Below are 20,207 nucleotides of genomic sequence, written 5' to 3' on the forward strand. Positions count from 1 at the left end.
AAGGTTCAGGAAGATTTAAATCAGGCAAAGCAAAGAGTCACCTAGGTTATGTAATTACAAGGCTTCATGTAATGATCCAGGTGAGTTTTATCCTAACATAGAAATGGTTTTGACAGTGGATGCTGCTAATGTAGTCAAGTGCTTGGGCAAATGTGCTCTTGTGGGATAAACTAAATTTAATTTGTTTTAGAAGCCATAGGGAAAAAGGAGAAAAAATAATAGTCATGATTGTTGAGTATAAAAGTAACAATTTGATATAGTCCATACCTTTGAGGAAAAAGTTGAAGCATAATCACAAATGTGCATGATCTCTTATTATGCCAGATAATCCCTCCGTTTAAACCAGCAGTCTGGCATATTTCATCTCAACTTTAGGGAAACAAGTTTGAAAGAATTTCTGTGATTTTTAAGATGTACTGTATGTTCTAAACACTAGCTGCATACTAAACAGTGTTTTAGTCAAATAGAAATTTCTTAAGCAGCTAAGATATATTTATCCAGCATCCACTGTAGATGAAGACAGGGTTGAATTGGGTAACTAGGCATTTTTGTCTTACAATTCTCTTTAACAACAACAAAATAGGAGACACTTAACTCTTTATATGGGAACAACCAAATGGGTATTTGTTTTCCCCCTTGCAGAGAGAAAACTAGGCTCAGGCCAGACCACCCCAGTGGTCTAAGAAAAGTGGTTAGCACAGGATTAGCAAAGGGGGGAAACTAAGGGAAGTAAGAGCTGTGAAAGCTAAAGATCGTCAGAAATGTAAAGCATCAGAGTGTTTTTTAGTTTTCTAGAATTTACAGACCAGAAATGGTCTGGTCTATAAATTTGGAAGAGACTGTTTATAGATGTGGAACCAGAGACCCAAGATATCAGTGAGACAGAAAGTAGAACTCACTAGTCTGAAGCCCATTTGCAGGACTTGATTGTGTCCCTACTTGGTTTTGATGGGAAAAATCTATAAATAGTAGGTTTAGATTGGCACTAAGTAGGAAAGACAATATAGATGTGGGATGGACTACAGGCAAAGGATATGGAGCTTACTAAAATCAGCAAAATGAATATCTTCATTAGTGGGTCTGAATTTCTAATTTAAGAATATTGAGTTGAACCCCTATTTGAGCAGGCTGTACTTACTATTGGTTATGTTGAAGAAAAGATACACATTTACATTCCTTTATATACACATACATTCGTTTACATAGAATAACTGAATTGGGAATTGGAAATACCTTAAGAAACCTATAATTTGGATCTAAAACTAGTTTTTCTCTTTTAAGTTGTGAATTTTTCTATAGCTTGTGCTGCATTGGTTCACATTTGTTAGTGCTCATAGCAGAGAAGAGACTGGCAAATGTCTAGAAAAGTTGATAATGTTTAAGTTCAGGACTGTTTTAACGGCTTCCAGTAGGGAATTTGCCAGAGAGAATTCTGAAGACCTTATTTCTAAGCTGGGACAAATTTAGTTTGCTTTGGAATTGTATTAGTATGGTTGCTATTAAAACAACTGAATGCCTGATGGAATTCAGAAATAGAACAGGAGGCTGTGCCACGCAAGTCGCCGGGACAAATAAAAGAGCTCAGCTGCCTTAATTACTTTTACCTGGTTCTAACTTAGTTACTAGGCTCTTCATATTCTGTATTTACAGTTTGTATGCATTTACTATACTCCTTCATTCAACAAAGCGTGAACAGAAATAAAGCCGAAAGCTTTAGTAATTAAAAGTCATAGGGATATAGATGATATATATATATTTTTAGTTTTCCAGGATGTCTTGGTTTTTTTTACCCGGATAGTTGATACTGAAATCAGAGGGGAAACAGCTCAACTCTTTTGTTTACTCTTTACTCGAGTAAGAGACAACCTTTAATAGACTCAAACAGGGTTTTCCCGTTTTACTTTCTTTGGGACTTTAAGTGGAAATCATTTTTTCCTTTATATTAATAGAGCATTGTAATTTGCTGGGGGTTTTTTTGTTTTTGTTTTTATTTTTTGGTTTTTTGGGTATTTAAAAATTGTTAAATATACCTAACATTACCATTTTAATTTTTTTTAAAGTACAGTTCTGTGGCATTAAGTGCGTCCATGTTGTTGCGTAGTCATCACTACCATCCATCTGCAATTTGGTTCTCGGTAGAAATCTTTTTAAGTTGGGATGGTTATTCTGATAGCCTGGCTTCCAGTGTTCGTTCTTAACCAACCCGCAGTCCTGTACAGTGCTAATGGTGCCTGTTTTTAAGAACTAAACTACCTCTTGGTAGAATTTTTAGGTCAATTAGTATGACTGCATTTATCTATTACTCTTGAATAGCTTTTGGGTTAAAACCATCACCTCCTAATGACAAAAACAATTTTGTGAATATGGAAACCATTTAAATGACTTTTTAGTAATGAAATTAGTTTCCAAAACTTTAAATAATTACATACCATCACACTCTTTACCATATTTTCATAATATATGTACTGTTTTTCCACTTTTTATGTCAGTACTGTCAATGGAAAACAAATCTGCCTTGACATATGTAGATAATTCTATTAAAATTCTAAGTTCATCTTCTATACTACACTTTGGTAGGAAATAACTGAATTTTTATATCATGCCTTAAAGTCCATCTTGGATAGAGTCAAATTTTAATGCATCTAATTAATCTCTGAAAAAACTAATTGCCAAACAGATATTTTCTTATGGATTCCTGTTATGCTAGCATAAATTAATGATTGGTTGTGGGGGATGTGTAAAGGAAATGAAGAAACTAGACTCAAAAGTTACCAGGATTTATCAAAATAGCGAATTTCTGAGTCAAATTCTCATTTTCAACTGAATAAATTAGATAGCTGTAGTATATGTTATCTAACTTGTGGGCCTTCTTCTCTTAGACACTTTGGTTTGTAAAACAATTTCATAAAACTTTGATGTTGAAAACTGGCCAGTTCTAAAATTACTTGTCTTAAAAGTTGGTTTAAACATGAATTAACTATTTCTTCTTTAAATTCCTGATACTTGTAAGATCTCATTAAAAATAAGTTGAAAACACAGCCATTATTTAAATACAGAATTTTCCTTGTATCATAAGAATGTGACAGTTAACCTCCTTTTATTGCCTTAGAAATCTTTTATCGCTAGAAACCATGATTTAAATCTCTTTATAATTTTTTCTATCCAGTGTGGGTTATCTAGAAGGAAAAACATACCCCATAGCCAAAGTGTTAAGGCTGTGTTATAATCACTTTTTCACGTAAACTAAAAAACTTGTAATTATAATGCTTATCAAGTTTTAGCAAGGGCTTTTTTTAAATTTTAAGATAATTTTGTAACCCTCAGTATCCCTCAGTTCTCAGCAGCACAAAGATTCACTTAAAAAGCTACTGAAAAAGCCTGGAAGGAGTATATCTTCCCCTCCCCCCCAGTAAATATAATAGGGTTTTTTTTGTTTTTTTTGTTTTTTTTGCTTTCTTGGGGAGACTTTTTTTTTTTTAGAAATGTGAGAGGATCATCCTGTTCAGTGTAAATGATAGAAATGGATACTTAAGAGAATGTAACTTGCCAGTGTTCATTAATATTTTTGCACTAATAGTGCTTGGTATCAGTCTTTTTATTGAGCAAAGGATCATTCTTTTTCACTTTTTGGGCACATGGTGGAAAGTAAGGCTTTTGAGCCAGATTTCCTAGGCAAAGTCTAACTTGGATCTGCCACTTACAAGCTGTGTGATCCTAGGCAGGTTACCTCAGTGTCATGATCTGTGAGATGGGGGAGAAAAACAGTACCTCTTCAAAAGGGAATTGTGAGAATTTAAATGTTTACAGCAATAAAGTGCCTGGCACAAGACTTACATAAAGTTGTCATTACCACAACTAACACTTTCTGTATGTGGCATAGAAATTTCATTCTGGTAGCTTTTGATAGTATCTTTCTTCAACATACATGCAGTATAAATTAAAAAGTTATAGCAGCGTTATTCTTACCTGAAAATTCCAATAATCATAGTGTGATCGTCTATAGATATGTAGAAGTAGGCATGGTCTGACTAGTTCCAACAGGCATCTGTGGAGGGCACCTGGGTTTGGAGGTCATGGGGATTATGGTAAGGGGAGAAGTCCATTACCATTTCAGCTCTTGAATGAGGAAGTTACTTATGATTCAGACACTTACATACTAACGACCAGTCACCATCTCAGAAGCCTGGCACATCCCAGATCCCTTCAAAGGCATGAGAAGTATCTGAGCTTGTGGGGCTCAGTGGAGTAGAGGTCCTCTTAGGAGGACTTTCCAAAGGTGTTAGAACCACAAAGCTATACTTGTAAGCTTTTAAGTAGTGTAAATTAGCTTTTTTTGGTATAGATACTGTGTTTTCCTGGAACCCTGGTGTTTTATTACTTTAATATCTTGCCAAATGGTGAAAAAGTAGATACTAATTTGAACATTCCTTTTTATTGCCACTGGTATGATTGAGTAGAAGATTGTCTCCTATTTCTAGGAGGGAAATACTTCACATTCCAAGGCCTTGATCTGTGTGCGTTGTGGCTGTATTTTCCAGAGGGTAGTCATTTCTACCCATGGCTCATTTTTGAGATGCTGTTGATTACAAACCTCTGATTTCCCCTCACCTTTTAGTTTTTAGCAGGGAATCTGGCTGGGAGTGGCACATCTTGGTGTTTGTCCTAGTATGTTGGGGAGAACTATGTGTATTTTGTCTAAAACCCTAAAAAATAACTGGTTAGAAAAATAGCATTAAGGCTGGAAAAAACCAGAATGTCTTGTAAAATAAGGCACTATTTATGCTTTTCCTGGTTTTTCATGTTGTGTCACGCTACACTGTATGGAGAGAAAATTTATACTGAGTGTTCAGGAAGACAGTAGGAACATGTATATAGTCTTAATTCTTTAGTTTTTAATTCCAGACTTTGTTCTACGAGCGTGACCTCCTCTACTCCCTTCTTTCATACGCTCTACCAAGGCGATTAAAAGTTCTTACCCTGTTCTGATTTGCCCCTTTATATCTCTGCTGCCTCCCAGGAGTAGTTGCCATTGTTGCATGTAAGCTTTCTCTTAAAGGACAAAGTAAGTCATTTCCAGTGAAATCCCTGCCTTTCATTAGGGTTTCCTTTGGTTTACTGCCTCACTGCCAGGGCTTCCTGGCTCTTCCTAATGGAGCCTGTAAGTGTCGTCAATTTCTGAAGAAAAACCTTGAGACCCTAAAAAGCACTGAGGGGAAACTCATCTTAAACATGAGCATGAGCACAAAAAGACTGAGGGGAAACTCATCTTAAACATGAGCACAAAAGACTCTCGAGCCAGACTCTGTGGACTGGGGTCTTGCATGTTAATATTTTACGCGGCATTTCTGGGCACTGGAGGGATAAATGCACAGGGATAATAAGTTCACTCTTTGATGCAGCTTCTTGACTCTTGCCTAGAATTGTAAGGGAGATTCTTTGGAATGACTGTTGAAACCTAAGTCTTACCTATGGAGGGAGAGTTCAAAAGATAAATTCTGTGTGCATTCATATTTGTTTTTCTTGTGTGGCTGCTGTTGGGTTCTAGCTAATAGTATATTTAAGTTTTCCCATGAACAAAAGGGTAAATAACCTCATTATTAAACCTTTCTTTAAGAACATTGTTCTCTGCGTTAACATTCAGAAGTAATCATGTTTGTTTATAGATCAGGTGTATAAAGTTTCTCCTTTTCAGTGTCAGAGAAGTCTTAAGGTTTTGGTTATATGCTACTGCTCCTGAGTTAGCATTAGAAAGATATTACAGGGGCTGGACATCATCTAAATCAGTGACCCCGGGGTTGCCCACACTGATACTGAGAGGTTGTTTCTTATTACTGTACTTAAAGTAGGGAAAGTAAGGGAACCAACAAATAATCGAATAAAAAATGACGTAAAATAGTAATCCTTCATTTGCTTAGCATTTGTGAAGTCTCTGTTCTGGAAGCCTAAGAGAAAGCTTACCCTGTCAAACTTATTTCAAGCAGGTGTTACCTCACAGTAAGCTCAGGTGCTGAATAGTATGCACAGGTACCACTGGCATTAAGGAGAAAGGGATTCAGGCCATTTTGGTGATTCTTCAAAACGGAGTCTCTGAGCTCATTAATGATATGCTGCAGATAAGGAAATGACAACTTTGGCCCTTGTTGAATACTGAGAAGGTCAGGACTGCTCCATCACTAGGCTAGTGTTAGGCTAGTAAAAATTTTTTGTCAGGAGCATTAAATGTGAGTTAGCATTGGAGGGCAAAATCTTCATGAGCCTTCAAGGCATTTTGCTGCTCACTTGACTTGGGCTGGAGAGTGCCCTCTCCTGGCCGAGACTGGTGTGTACACACCTCAAGTCTTTTCCTTTAGTACCAGAGCTTCACATTGTGTGAAGCTAGCAAGTTATCTAGAATAAATTCATTATGAAAATTTAACTGAATTCTGGTCTTATTTTTAAATTTTTTTTTGGTAAAATGGATGAAAAAGAACTCGAATGCTCTATTTTTGTTAACTTGGTTTTTTCTACCATAGGTCTCAACAAATGGCAGCTATTACATCAGACAGTGACGAGTCCTGCTGCTCCCTTACAGTGTCTGACAGACCACTGTGGATTCAGACTGGGAGCATTGAAGTTAACAGTGAAACGGGCAGGTCTGTCTGTGTTAAGCCCTGCCACAAAGTGAAGAGGGCATCATGTCATCACTTACCATTCCCAAAGTAGATTAGGCTAGACGTAAAAGAATGCACTAGTTCTTTTTCCTTTGTTTTCATTGAGCTTGGTAGCTGGGTGTACCTCATGTTGGTGATAGTTTTCATGAGTGAGAATAGCTTTCAGTCAATATTACCTGCTGTGTTTAAACAAACAAACAAACAAAAGTAGCGCTGGCCTCCTGAAAGCTTCCGTGAATCCAGAGTTTATCCTAGGGTGGTAGAAGTTGGGTGTCAGATTGCAGCATTATGTCAAGTAGCAACTGAGTCTCCATGGAAAGTCAACTAGTGGATTTATCTTTTCACTATCTCAGTCTTTCTTTGTCACTTTTATGTTCATTACTTTAACTTCTTAGTCATTACTTACTATATAAGAATATATATATCGTTATATGAACATATATATATTCTTAATGATTAAATCAACCTCAAAACCACTGTCATTTACATAAGGCAAGCCAAAACTTAGAGGGTGGCAAAAGATAATGCTGAAGTGTAGTTGTCATTTGTTTCTTTAAGTACATTTAGTAAAACCTCCTTGGATAATGCTCAAAAGGCTTATTTGGGGCTTTTATATGGCTGGAAAGGTTTAGGGATTTTTGTTGTGCTGCTTTTGAACTTAGGATCTTTTTTACTTTTTTTGCTTTCTTGAATTAAGGCTATTAAACTCTGGTTTTTGAAGGTAGTGAAGAGCTATAACGGGGCTGTATCATTGTGTATGAGCTGTAATTTGCAAACTGGGTCATAATGGCACATTTTGGATCAGAGATTGAGACTGGGATATTTTGGACTCTTACCTATATAGGAGTCTAGCTACCTGGTGATCCCTTGAGGGAACAGCATTTTTAATTTTCTGCACTTCTCATAAGAGTAGTAATAAGATCTGCTTCAATCCTTGGGCTTTCCAGCCAACTTGAATAGGCCTCACCAAGGTTGAAGCCAAATATTGAGAAAGTCATAAGTAGAAGGAAATGGAATTGTACATGAAATTGGCTATTTACCTTTCTCTTTCAGTTTGTAAAATATTTACTTGCAAATTTCCATGAGTCTAAATTTATTAGTATGATCATATTAGTATAATATTTTCAGAAAATAAAAACTTTTCTTAGCTCAATGTCAAATTTTAAAACCATGTTAATAATTCTGTTGCTTTCGTTAGCAGAAACTACTATTGTTTTGATGTGTGCAGTATTTATGGCTAGAAATAATTTTTCATTGCTTGAGAAGGAATGTGATAGAAATTTATTTTCTAGGCCCTGATCCAATAAGTGAATGAAGCATGGCAGCGCTGGGAAGTTAACAGGAGATCAAGAGTTCTAACAAAGAATGAGAAATACATCTACTTTGAAACGTTTGGAAGTCAAATATTGGGAAGGGTGGGGGTGGTTTTTCTTTTATCCTTGCTTTTTTGTTTTGTCTGTTATTATTCCACTGACGATACCATATCTTTGGTTTAAAAATACATTTGACCAAGGAGAAATCTATTTCCACAGATCACCTCTTTTGAAATTCAAACTTTTGTTGGTACTTAGGCCTCAGGTTTGAGAGGCATAAGCAGGGATTGTAGCGGGCTTCAGTGGGATTCTGCCACTTCTTGGTATCAAAGGAAGGTCGGTAATGAGCATTCTGGTCATGCTACTTAGCATTAATTTTTATAAGCCTCGCCCTTTATAAATGTTCTGCTCAGTCTGGCTTTTTGTTGGAGGTATGGTGCTGATAACTTGGTTTCCTGGTGTAATGAGGGACCCTGTGGTCAGTGGAACCAGTGTACCTAAGTTGTCTCCTAGAGCAAAATGGGGCTCTTGATGCCTTCTGACGTGCTGCGTGTCTACCTCTGGAGAGGCACCCTCCACCCCCCTCTGCTGTGCTCTTGCACATGTGTAGACAGTGTCAGCTGCAGCTGATTTTTCCATAGCCTGGTTTTGTATATAAGTTTGCTCCTTAAGCCGGTAGGCAGCCTGTGCTAGAGGAAGGCTGCTGATGTTTCATAGTCCACAGCAGCGAAGCTGACTTGCAGACTTTTATATTGTGAGATGGTGCATAAAGAGCAAAGCTAAAATTCCCTTTATTAGGCAAATATTCATAAGTATTTAAAAAAATACTCAAGTGCAGACTGACTACGTGAAGGTGACAACCACTTTGTGTTGGAATTTGGCCAGATATACTTTAGAAAGAACAGGAATGCTTCTGGTTTACAGTGGCAGTAAATTGTTTTCTCAAAAAACCCACACTGGTCAAGTTTGACTGATTTGAAGTAAGAAATCAGGTGTGATTCCACCATCTCTGTAGGGCTTAATTTAAACAAGGACATCATTCTTCTCATATAATTACTTGTGCTTAACTACATTTTCTTCCTTTTCTTTACTATATTTCAGCACAAAGACATTAGCAGGCTGCTGGTTTCGTGGACCTGTACCACAATGACACAGAGAACACCAGAGCATCAGGACTGAATGAAATTGGAGACTCAGATTTTTAAAGCTGCACTAAGAAGTAAATGTTCAGGCAGTGGTTAAAATCAAGTCTATTAAGGGGCACTTGCAAATTGTGCTACATTAAACCACAGAAAAGGTATTAGGGGAATATTTTATAAAAAAAATAAACTATTGCAATAAATTATGCATGAGATGAGGAGAAAAGTGATGTGAAATACGCAAAAGAACGCTTGAATTTTATGTGTGAAGACTCACTTGACAGTACCTTCTTTTGAACGTGAAGTTCTTCTCGGTACAGTCTGGACACGCCTAAAAGGCATGGGATGATGACAGAATGCTGAATTATTTTTCATACTAAAAACTCTGCTTTCTCCAAGGTTTCTATTAATCAGCTCAGATATGAACAAAGGTATCCTAAAACGGCTCTCCTGTGAAACAGCAGTGGTCACAAATGCGGAGGCCAGTCTTTCCTTCAGGGTGCCAGTGGAAACAACAACAGAAAAGGTTATTAACATCCTCCTAAAAGGATGGCGAAGTGCCCACAACCCACCATGAAAATCTGGATCTTTCCTTTAATAAAGCAGGTCTATAGTATCGTAAATATACATTTGCTTGTTAGAACATATTAAGATGTATTTATTTGCCACCAGTATTTAATATTTTGTGCACAGTTTCAAAACTACATTCATACGTTTCAAATTCTGACTCAAAGTGGATAGGCTCGTGTTGATCTTGGAGTGAAAATGTCAGGTCTTAATTCTACTGAGCTGCAAAGGCTTTTATTATTCTCCCTATCCTTACTGATCTTATCTAGTTCAGAAAAGGTGTTAACATCTGAACTTTGATGCTGACGTCTCTCCACAGCGAGCCCCTCTTTCTAAGTGCAAGAAATCCTCACAGGTGTCAGATGGGACTTGACCCTGGGGAACAAGCAGCAGGAACAGACCCATAAAGACGGTGAACTTTTCATGAATTCTTATTAATGAAGACCATAATGTTTTTCTTGTCTATGAAAAATACATATTATGAAAAACCTTCATTTTTCTTTTTTAATGAATGGAGGAAACAATGAGAAATCCACACGGACCTGTTAGTACTACATTTTTAAGGCATTTTATATTTGATGGTGCCGTACTTTTAATAATAAACCTGAAGTTTTTTAGTGGCAATACTGATTTATTTTTTAAACCAGAAAGATAGTCCATATTGATTACTTAATACAAAAAATGCCAAAAAATTAAAAAAATACAAAATTCATTTGAAGCAACATAACTTAAGCATTTGGCTCAAGTGTTCAAGCTTTGCATAGTCTTACTGTATAGGCTTGGAATTACCTATTAACCCCACACTCAGGATTAACAAAAAGTTCTGGGTGAGTTTTAGAATATTTACTATACCTGACTAGGATTTGCTTTACAACTCAAGAAAAGGTAGGCAGTCTTGCTTCTAGTGAGTTAATGCAAATCCTGATTACACTGTAAGTAACTAAAAGTCTGACTGCATTCTAAAATTGTCTTTATGGAAAATTCTTTATCATGAAGTCATCACACATTTGATTAAGTCTGAAAAAGTCAGCTCAGGAACTGTAGCAGCAGGGAGTTCTAGAGATGATGTGCACTTCAGTGGCTCCCTGCGCTCTGGCCCTGGAGCTTAGGCTGGGGTCCCTCTTGTTCTTTCAGATATGTAACCCAGCAGTACCTTTCAGGCTCACTTCAAGAACCTGGTAACTCCCAGGTCATAGCAGATTTTGTATAATTGAAAATTCTAATTGCAGAGTGACAGAAATGACCAAGAAGTAATATTAAGGCAAAAGAACTGGGAGAGATTAGGTTTTAAGTATCTAAATATTTTTTATGACAATTCTCAGTGGTGTTTGTTATAAGCCAGATTTTCATTTTTTAAAAAATGAAACTTGGTTGTATTTAAAATCTAGACATACCATGTTATTTCACTTTCATTGCTTTAGTTGCTTAATATTTAAGCTTTGCTTCATGCTACCTTCATCTGTATTTCAAATCTTCACAAGCCTATTTCATTTTGTAGACTTGAATGACAAAAATTGTTTCTCATCTAAACTATGCTGAGACCTAAATGTTAAAGAATATTGTGTAACATTTATCCAATAAAGTCTTGATTTTTTTTAAATTTAGTTATATAAAAATTATTTGTTTACTTTTTAGGAGTTAGGTTTTAAAGGTTATTTTTTTAAACTGTTAAAATTCAACCAGTTGTCCTTTAGGGAGCTGTTTCAAGTAGCACTGCTTCCTTAGAAGAGCAACGTGTAGTTTTAATCACTGGGAGATATTATGGGATGTCTTTATGACCAAGGATAGAGGAGGGGAGAATAGTTTAATTAGGAACCTGTGCACAAACATTACTGTTTTCTTTTCTGATGGAAACGAATAACCTACCATTCAGAGTTGGAGATGATTAAACAAACATCTGCTGCTGGGTTTGCCTGTCTTAATTTTAAGTAGTTCTGCCCTTATGGGTAAATGGTTGCTTTTTTAAAAGCCCAGTACATCCAATGTGAGGTCAAGTGTTTGTCAGGAAAAATTAGCCTCTTGATACCTACCAGACAGTTGAGATTTTTTTAGGGCTGACCCAGAAACTTCGGTCAGTGTATGTTTGTTTGGTTTTTTCCCAGCTGGAGTAAAGCAGTCCTTTAGAAGGCTGCCTGTTATTCCAGAGTATACATGGAGTCTTTAATCGCAAACATTGTCCCATTTCACTTTATCTAAATGAGTGTAAGAAGGAGGCCACTGGAATCTGGCTCCATTAATATCTTTTTTTTTCCCCTCAAGTTTCCCACAAATGAAAATGGAACTAGAGACCCAGGGAAGGTAAGCAAGTCATGTGCACATTATCTGGGAAGGCCTAGAAGAGACCCCTCCAATACCATTCCTGATCGTCTTGTATACATGACAGTCTGTTTATGGATACAACTCCTACAAGATAGAGGGAATGAGTAACAAAAGCCACAGATGCAACTTTGGGTGCTGCCTTCAGATAACATAGTGTAATAATTTAGATCCATGTCCTCAAATCATGTATGGATGGACTGTACCAGTGTCTCCCTGCACAGGCTGGGTATGTCACTGCACATAAAAGCAAGCTGTTTTCTTGCTTTTATACCTAATAGTTCATTTCTACTCTTTCAAGTTACGATTCTTCTTCAGTGCTTTGAATAGAGCATGCTATGTTTTTTAAGCATACTTTTACCTAGCTGATGAGCATCCTGCCACATCTTTGCTTATTCACAAAGAAATTTTGTGACTAATAACTCTGCTTTGATATCAAGAAGGTGATGACCCTGGGATGAAAGAATACAGCCCAGGCATCCTGTACCAGAGGAAGGAAGAGCTGGTCAAACAGAGTGGCTAGGCCACTGTCCCGAAGAGCTGCTACTTCTAGGACTAGTCCTTTCTTCAGTCCCTCGTGAAGCACATTTGTAGAAGCAATCCTCTAACGTAAAGCAGGAAAAGAGAGTGGGTGATATTAGGATGATGCTTTTATTTGAACAACCTGCTTTATTTAGTCTAAGGTAAAGACGTGGATTCTAATCTTAGTTCTACCTTAGTGACAGAAGAATCAGTTAGCGGCCACACCAGCCAAAATGGGGTATAGAAACTAAGTGTCACTCAACTAGCTCTTTAGTTCCTACTCAGCCAAGGCCAAAAACATGGGTGACATCAGGAAACTTCTTTCCCTGTGTGAAATATTCTATAATCTTATGGTTCTGAATTCTGTCTGCATTCAGTGCCTGACTCCTGCGGACACTGAGCAGACCGCTCAAACCTGTGATCTAAAGGAGGTGAATGAATTCAGCAATGGGAAGTGCCCTGAGTGAGGTAAAGGGGAGTCTGATGTGTCACTGTCCTAGGAAAGCATAACCAGGGGTTTCAGTGAGACACAAAGCAACTTTACAGAAGATGGTGATGGGGTGATACATGTGTTTAAATGCAGCCTGCTTTTATGCCTGTAGAAAGTGAGCAGCTGGAAAAGCTTTTGCAGCACAGGCAGCTCTACCAATGGCAGAATCCAATCAGTGTCACATAGCTCTAGCAAGTTATCAGATCTTTCCTCCCAGTTAACTTCCTGAGGCAAAGTTGCAGATAGCACATTCTATTTTGGGGCAGTCAAACCATCCCTACCAGTCTAGTATACTTGAGACCAAGTACCATAGAGTCCACCAAAGCCTACATCCTTTGAAATTTATCAATTAACACTCTTCCCACCTCACTCCATTCCCTTGCTTCCCATCCCTGGCTTCCTCCTTCTGTCTTTTAGTTTGCTTGATGACGTTAACATTTGTGTATTTCCGACGTCCTAAGTCTGGGGAGTTGGAGGGCACCTGTGTGCTTGGCGGCACAAGGCGGCTGCCTGGTGTGAGTCAGGTGTGTTGTCTGATACAGACGTTAGCCTGGCACAGCACCACACCAAGGACAGTGAGGTTCACTACCTGCAGCTCTGGCTCCTCACATTTAGAACTAAAGGCTTCCTAAAGAGCCTCTGGGTTGATTCCCTTCAATCTGTCATGATGTCTGATGGCTGAGGAGTCCCAGTGCCTGACAGGAGTTGCCATCTGGGTAGGCTGTATTGCTCAGCAAGCCAAAACTAGCAGCTGGGACTGAATCATGGCCACAAGGTATTAGCTGTGGGCTTCCCCGGCAGTGGGGCAGGAGGCTCTGCCATGCTTTAGCTAAGGGGGAAATGTGAGCTTCCAAAGTGTCCCCTTGAGTGAATGGAAATAAACTGTAGGGGGTCATATTTCTAGTCTGGCTGATAGAAATTAACTTCTGTGCGATGGAGATTATTCCTAGCTTGTAGCCCTCAGAGGACTGAGAGGTTAGAAGGAAATGGAATATTTTTTATCACGGACTATTTAAACATTTGTAAAGGCAGAGTGTAACAAACCCCACGTGCCCATCCCTACCTTCGACAATTACCCACTCTTAGCCAGGAAGATTGAAAGTTTTGGTACTTTGAAATATGAGGACATCCTCATTGGTTTTCATAAACTAATGTTATCATTACTTCCTTTGCTTGCCCTTTGAAGGGTCTTAAGCAGTTACGTTACTCTGCTCTATGGTTAGGCTGGCTGGTAGCAAGTAATCCATTTCTCATTTTCAGGAGTATTAATGGACTCGGTCTAGTGTGGGCTCAAGGCCGCTCTCCAGACAACAGAAAGTGACTGGAAACCTCTGTTCTCTGCGTAGCTGTGCAGCTCCTTGAGGGAACAGAAATTCCAGCCACTTCTGGAAATATGTGGTGTAATGTCCACATACTTCCTTTTTTAAGGGAAATCCAGGTGATGGAAGGACTAAGCTTGTTACTACTGAAGCGCAGAGGGGGCAGGCTGAAAAAGGCTCATAAACACCTCACTGAAATTGCTTCCAGGAGATTTTACTAGGGTGTGGCGCTGTGTATCAGGGACACAGTATATACCCACAAGAGTATCAGAGGAAGAGTTCAGTGCCTTAAGAAATAAGGGAGGGATGAGGTAGGGAGGTGAAAGGCAGGGTCGAAAGCAGAAGTGATCAGGGAGCAACACAGAACAGTGGGCTGGCGGTGACCACTGGGCTGCAGGCTGTGCCTCACCAGGCCACAGGCTCTCCTTTCACACTACGGGAAAGCAGAGAGAGCCGAGAGGGAAAGGGCAGGGGCTTAAGCTGCTGCTGTCTCCTGTCCTGTGTGGTGTCTCAGATCTGCACTCTGGTCTTGGCGGGCTACTGGGCCCTTCCCTTTAAATGTCTTTCTCAAGAAGATTAAAGCAGCCATTAACTCGCACGGCTGTTCCCATCCTCCTTGCTCTCCTATCACAGCCTTCCCCTTTGACATGCCAAGTTTTGCTAAACCGATGGTAAAAGACAGCATTTACAGGTCTGCTTAGCTCTTGGGAACAGACAGACAACCTTCCAAATCCATCTTCAATCAAGTTCACACTTAACAGCTGCTGCCAGCTCCCCATTCCACAACAGTCCCACCAGAGTAACACGCCTGCAGAAAGTCCCCGTGCCTGGTCTTCCTAAAGCAGTCTGGATTCTAGCTGGAGAGCTGTGTGAGATGTACCTCAGAGACAGGCTTGGAAACTAGCACAGAGACCCGAGGAGCACCAGGCCCAGCAACATTTCCTAAAGCAGTTTCCTACCTTCAGCTACACAAGCTGTTGTAGGACTAAACAAACATCCACACCTTTGACGATACCTGAGCAACTCTGGAGGTCCCGTGTGTGACGTCTTGTCATTTTACTGAAGCTCAAACGTAGGCCCAGTGCTGCAACGTTCAGGTCATTAGCTAGCAGGCTCAGCCACTCCCAGCCTCCACATCTTGGCATGGTGTAACATCCTCTAGTCCTATAAGCACAATAACTCGATAAGATGCGGCATTTGGGCAGTGGGGGGTGGGGTGGGGGGGTGGGACAGGCAGCAAAACGATAGGGGAGAAAACAACAGCCGCAGTGCTTGTGATGAAGGGAAACACATGTGGAAAGTCAGAGTTCTTAGAAAAAGAGGTTGGGTTTTAAGAATAGGATTTAACCATACTTCTGATCCACAATGTGTGGAAAATGAACTAATCCACAGTGTACACTGCATAGAAAAACTACCATTTGAGTGTGAATTTGTTGTAACGGTGCCATGTCCTGGGTAAGGCTTCTGCAGAGGTGCCCATGAATGGAAAAGCTGCTCACGTGAGAACTGAGAAGGTGGTTAACGGTGTGGAAACATATACGGAGAACACAAGGTGACTTGGGAAGGAGGGGAACTTGAAACTAGAGGACATGTTGGGGATTTCTGAAAGTCTCAAGACAAATCCTTGTAAATATCCAAGATGCAAAAATGAAAACTTAAAGACCAGGAGGCATATGTTTACAGGCCAGCTTGAATGATCACCATCTGAGGACATTCTATGTGGCTGCACAAGATGGGATAGACTGGCTTAAAGGGACTCTTTACAAATGTCTTTTTAAGCTTCAAAAAACAGGTACTAACTAAAGGCCACAGAATCTAGAGATGTCTGGACAGAATGCTTGTTCACATTGAGGCCACTTCTTGTGAAACATCCTTTACACCAATTTACTAAATTCCTAGTAAAGCAGTAGGTGCTGGTGCTATTAAGATATAAACATGGCCCTTACCTTCCAGAAGCTCATGGTCTATTCATGGAGGCAGATAGGGAATACACCATAGTATTTTAAAATATGTGTTTGAATCTTCAAGGAAATCCAAAATTATTTTGATCCACTGCAATGTCACTGGCATAAGAATACATATGATGTCACAGTGTGATTACCTTAAAAGTAAATTCTGGTATACCTTTTTTTTTTTTTGGTGGGGGGGAGGAAGGCATCACAGAATTTAAATCATACATCTTAGCAACAGGAGGCAAATATAGACCACCTTCCTCCCTTGTATGTATACTCTTCCTACTTTTCAACCCTTTCAGGATTTTTCTATAGGTTTGAACAAACATTTTCAAAAGGTTTGAATCTGTCTTTTCTTCCAGATTTTGGAAGCAGAAAAATAACAGTGGTAGATAAACTCCTTGGCTTAAGCAAACCCACACCTACTTAGATTCCCTTCCTTTCCATTCCACATACATTACTTAGCCCAATCACCAGAAGCACCTGTTGGCCTTGTTTAACCTCCTGTAAGATTTCAGTGAGAGAGTGGAAGAGGAGGAGAGAGGGGGGAAGAGAGGAAGGAGGAGGAAGAAGGATGACTAAGAAGTAAAACCACCACCACCTGCAGCAATGGTATTGTCTTCAAAAAGTCTGTTTCTAGGCAAACAGGTTTATTTCCTATTCCTTGGAGACTCAGATAGTCCTTCAGGACCCTCAGCCCTGACCTTTGCTTAGTCTCAGCAAGCGAGGTCAAAAGTCACAATCTGATAAAGTGGTTTTCAAGGTGGGCCAAGGCTCCCCCGGGGGTTCCAGAGGCCCTTTCAGGTGTCCATGGAATCAAAACTGTTTTCATTCTGTGGTTCATCATTCTGTCACAAGTACGTCGTGGGTACACAGAATTTTGCAGGCTATAGTGGCATGGGATATCGTGACAAAATGAGTATGGAAGCAGTTGTTAGAATCTTGTTATCGTCTATCAAACCACACATTATAAAGAGATTTGCAAAAATGTAAAATGATGTCTCTCTTCTTACTATGATTTTTTAATAGATATTTTTCTAAAATATTTTTATTAACATAAAACGTATTTCGTTATTTTTAAAGGAATATTTAAGAAAGTTCTGTTTTAATTTCTAATATGGTAAATATCAAGAGATATAATCCACATAAAGCAAAGTACTCTTTAAATTGTATTGAAGGGTCCTGAGATGCAGAGGTCTGAGAAGTGCCACTCCAGCAGAGCACTGGCTGCACAGGAAGCACTTACCACTGACGGGTGGATCACACGGCTTTCAGCCAAGGTTTCTGTACAATTTGTGTGATTTCTCACACACACCTTTTGGGAAAAATTAGGTGCCAGATTTATCATAAACATAGTAAAGCAAAATTAACCACATTCTTTCTTCTTCTCCCTTTCCCCTTGTAAACTGCATAAAGAATTTCATTTCAGTCTGGGAGCCAGGCTTAGCAAATCACACAGTGTAGACACAGCACATGATTCCACTGCCTCCCAACACACGCTAAGGGGCTTTGAGGAACAGTTCAAAAGAACAGCACAATTCTTAACACTGGGAGCATGCCTCCTGTATGTCACTTACAGAATGATATGTGTACTTCATTTCTAAGATGAAACCTGCACGTCACTGCCTTTGACACTCAAACTGTAACAATCAAGTGTTTCACCAGCATCGATGACTAGGGGAAAAAAATCTACCTTTGAAACTGCTGGGTATTCATGGAGTCTTTTAAAAGAATATGATTTTGTTCTGGGATTTAAATACCACCATTCCTGAAAGAAGCTATTGTAAGCTGAGGTTTCCAAGACTGATACTTGGTCAAAAACACTGATTTCGTAATTATCTGCACAAACCTGGAGAGGCCCAAGACAGCTTGTGAGATGGAGTTTGTGAATTCTGATACATGGTAGGATGGTCAACTCTTCAAGATCATCTTCAGGGTGGCACCTAAGATTCTGGGCAGATCTGTGGAATCCAGTAACAGCTCGAAACCAACACCACTCCTAAAGCCAGAAAGTCCTCTGCTTTAGCTGCTGTGATGGGGACAAAATTCACAACCCAGCTCAGACTGTCACAGAAAGCGTTTATTACCACAGAGGAAATCAGGAGATGCTGGAGCCCACGCAGGGCAGCCTGGGCAGTGTGCACGATCAGGGCGAGGGGACAGCAGGTAGGGACCCCATCTATTGTTGCTGGGTAGTCTCCGACCGGCAGGTTTGATCGGCCAAGGAGACTGGTTGGGTTTGTTTTTGTGAAGCTCGGGGAGGTGAGCCTTGACAAGCAGGCTTTCTCCTGAACAAAACAAAGGACAGCCAGAACCAGGGCAAGAGCTGCACAGACACCACCTTAAAATGGAAATCAAATTAGGCTCATTACATCAGGAAGTGTGTTTCACCCTGCTCATAAAACAAGGGGGAAAAGAGAGCACTGGCCTCTACTAGATAGCCTGTCTTTGAGATAAGATGCTTTTAAAAGTTAAACATTGGCAAGACCTTTCCCGTTGCTAACACAAGCAGCATACAATTTCCAAGCCAGCTTTATCTTTGTTATCTGTTATTGTTATCTTTGTTATCTGTTATTATTTGGATTTTGAACAAAATTGATGGAGTAGGAGCCAGTAGAGGAATCCTGTTTGATCTGGAAATTCTCCGTGGAGAGTCCAAAAGGCCGGAGAACCAAGTTCCCAAGATCTTTTAGTTTACCTGCAATGTAAAAGCAACAAGTCCAGTAAATACAGGGAATCAGCAGAAGCAGGAAGACCCCAACTGCCTCACTATCTGATTACAAAATAGAGTATCTCCCTGCAGTTAAAGAAACTCCTGCTTTTAAAATTATGAAACCCTCAGCCCCCAATGTGCCCACAGCAGAACAGTCACTTCAGTGCCGTCCACCCTGAGCCACTGCTTGGGTAGATGAGCACAGGGAACCCTGCTGGGACAGCAAAACTTCCTGTCCAGACTGTCCAGAGCCCCCAGAGGACAGGCTCTGGGATGAGCGATGGGCTGCTGCTCCTGGGGCCCGAAGGTCAAGCCTGGAGGGGAGGACTGAGGCCCCTCCGAGTCTACTCTCCATGAAACAGCAGAGCAACTTGCTGAATCTAATTCCACTCAGCGGATTTCTAATGAACCTGGGTTCCAACTCAAGAGCATCCTGCTTTTCCAAGTAAAGTCTCGGCTTCTGCACCAAACCCATCATTTCTCAGGCAACAGGAGATCTTGTTCTTTTGTACAGAGCCATCAACCTCAATAGCCCTGTCTCCCTCTCCGAGTTTCAGGCTTTCCTTGTTAATCACCAGATGAGTTCATGTCCTATAGTCAAAATGAACACACACAGTATAACCATGGATTTTCATGCTGATTCTCCATACAAGAGGGCCACAGAGTTTGTACAAAAGTTGGAGTTTCCAGGACATCGGAGAGATCCGTAGGGATCTGTGGGGCAACAGAATGGAGTATCTGAAACTAGGAGTGTTTTGGAAAATCTTGGTGAGGATGGATGAATACATATTTCAACCATTTCTAAAGTGTTCTAATTTTTCCTGCAGGTCCACTTCCAGTGGATATGAGGATGAGGGTAAAAGGGAAAGAAACCCCTGATCATCAGAGATACAGGTTCCTTCCCACCTTGCCCTTGTTATTAGCAGCTTTGTCCCTCTGAGGTCTTCCACTTTGAAATAAATCCCAGGTAAAGAACTTAGAGATGCACGGCCTTTAAATGTCAAGGCCCTTGCAGGTAACTCTTAGAAAGAACTTACAGATTCAGTGTAAGATTTAGCCCCCAGAAGCTCACCATACTCACAGAAAGTTCCCAAAACCCAGAATGACCACTCTCTAGGTAGGCTTCCCAAACTTAAACCTGGAACACATATGCTCAGTGCTGCTGATTAAGGAGAATCACCGGCACAGGCCTTGTCCCTGCACAGGTGGCGGCACAGAGAGGCCCA

The 20,207-nt window shown here is 39.9% G+C and overlaps 2 protein-coding genes across 9 annotated transcripts in view; one reads left to right on the top strand and one right to left on the bottom strand.

Moving 5' to 3' along the window:
- PWWP2A (PWWP domain containing 2A) overlaps positions 1-11,251 on the top strand; it is a 31,768-nt gene extending 20,517 nt beyond the window's left edge. Inside the window, exons 3-4 of one of the 6 annotated variants that reach the window (XM_057729828.1) lie at positions 6,513-6,636; positions 9,065-11,251. In XM_057729828.1, coding sequence (XP_057585811.1) covers positions 6,513-6,636; positions 9,065-9,113 — 173 coding nt within the window. In that variant the 3' untranslated portion in view covers positions 9,114-11,251. The other 5 variants (XM_057729853.1, XM_057729864.1, XM_057729847.1 and 2 more) reach the window with 5 other exon arrangements.
- Positions 11,252-18,330: 7,079 nt separating this feature from the next.
- Positions 18,331-20,207, bottom strand: part of TTC1 (tetratricopeptide repeat domain 1) — a 50,512-nt gene continuing 48,635 nt past the window's right edge. For all 3 annotated transcript variants that reach the window (XM_057729889.1, XM_057729904.1, XM_057729897.1), the window contains exon 8: positions 18,331-18,966. In XM_057729889.1, coding sequence (XP_057585872.1) covers positions 18,833-18,966 — 134 coding nt within the window. In that variant the 3' untranslated portion in view covers positions 18,331-18,832. The remainder of the gene's footprint in view (positions 18,967-20,207) is intronic.

The sequence above is a fragment of the Hippopotamus amphibius genome, chromosome 1 (genome assembly GCF_030028045.1).
Source record: "Hippopotamus amphibius kiboko isolate mHipAmp2 chromosome 1, mHipAmp2.hap2, whole genome shotgun sequence".
NCBI classification, from domain to species: Eukaryota; Metazoa; Chordata; class Mammalia; order Artiodactyla; family Hippopotamidae; genus Hippopotamus; species Hippopotamus amphibius.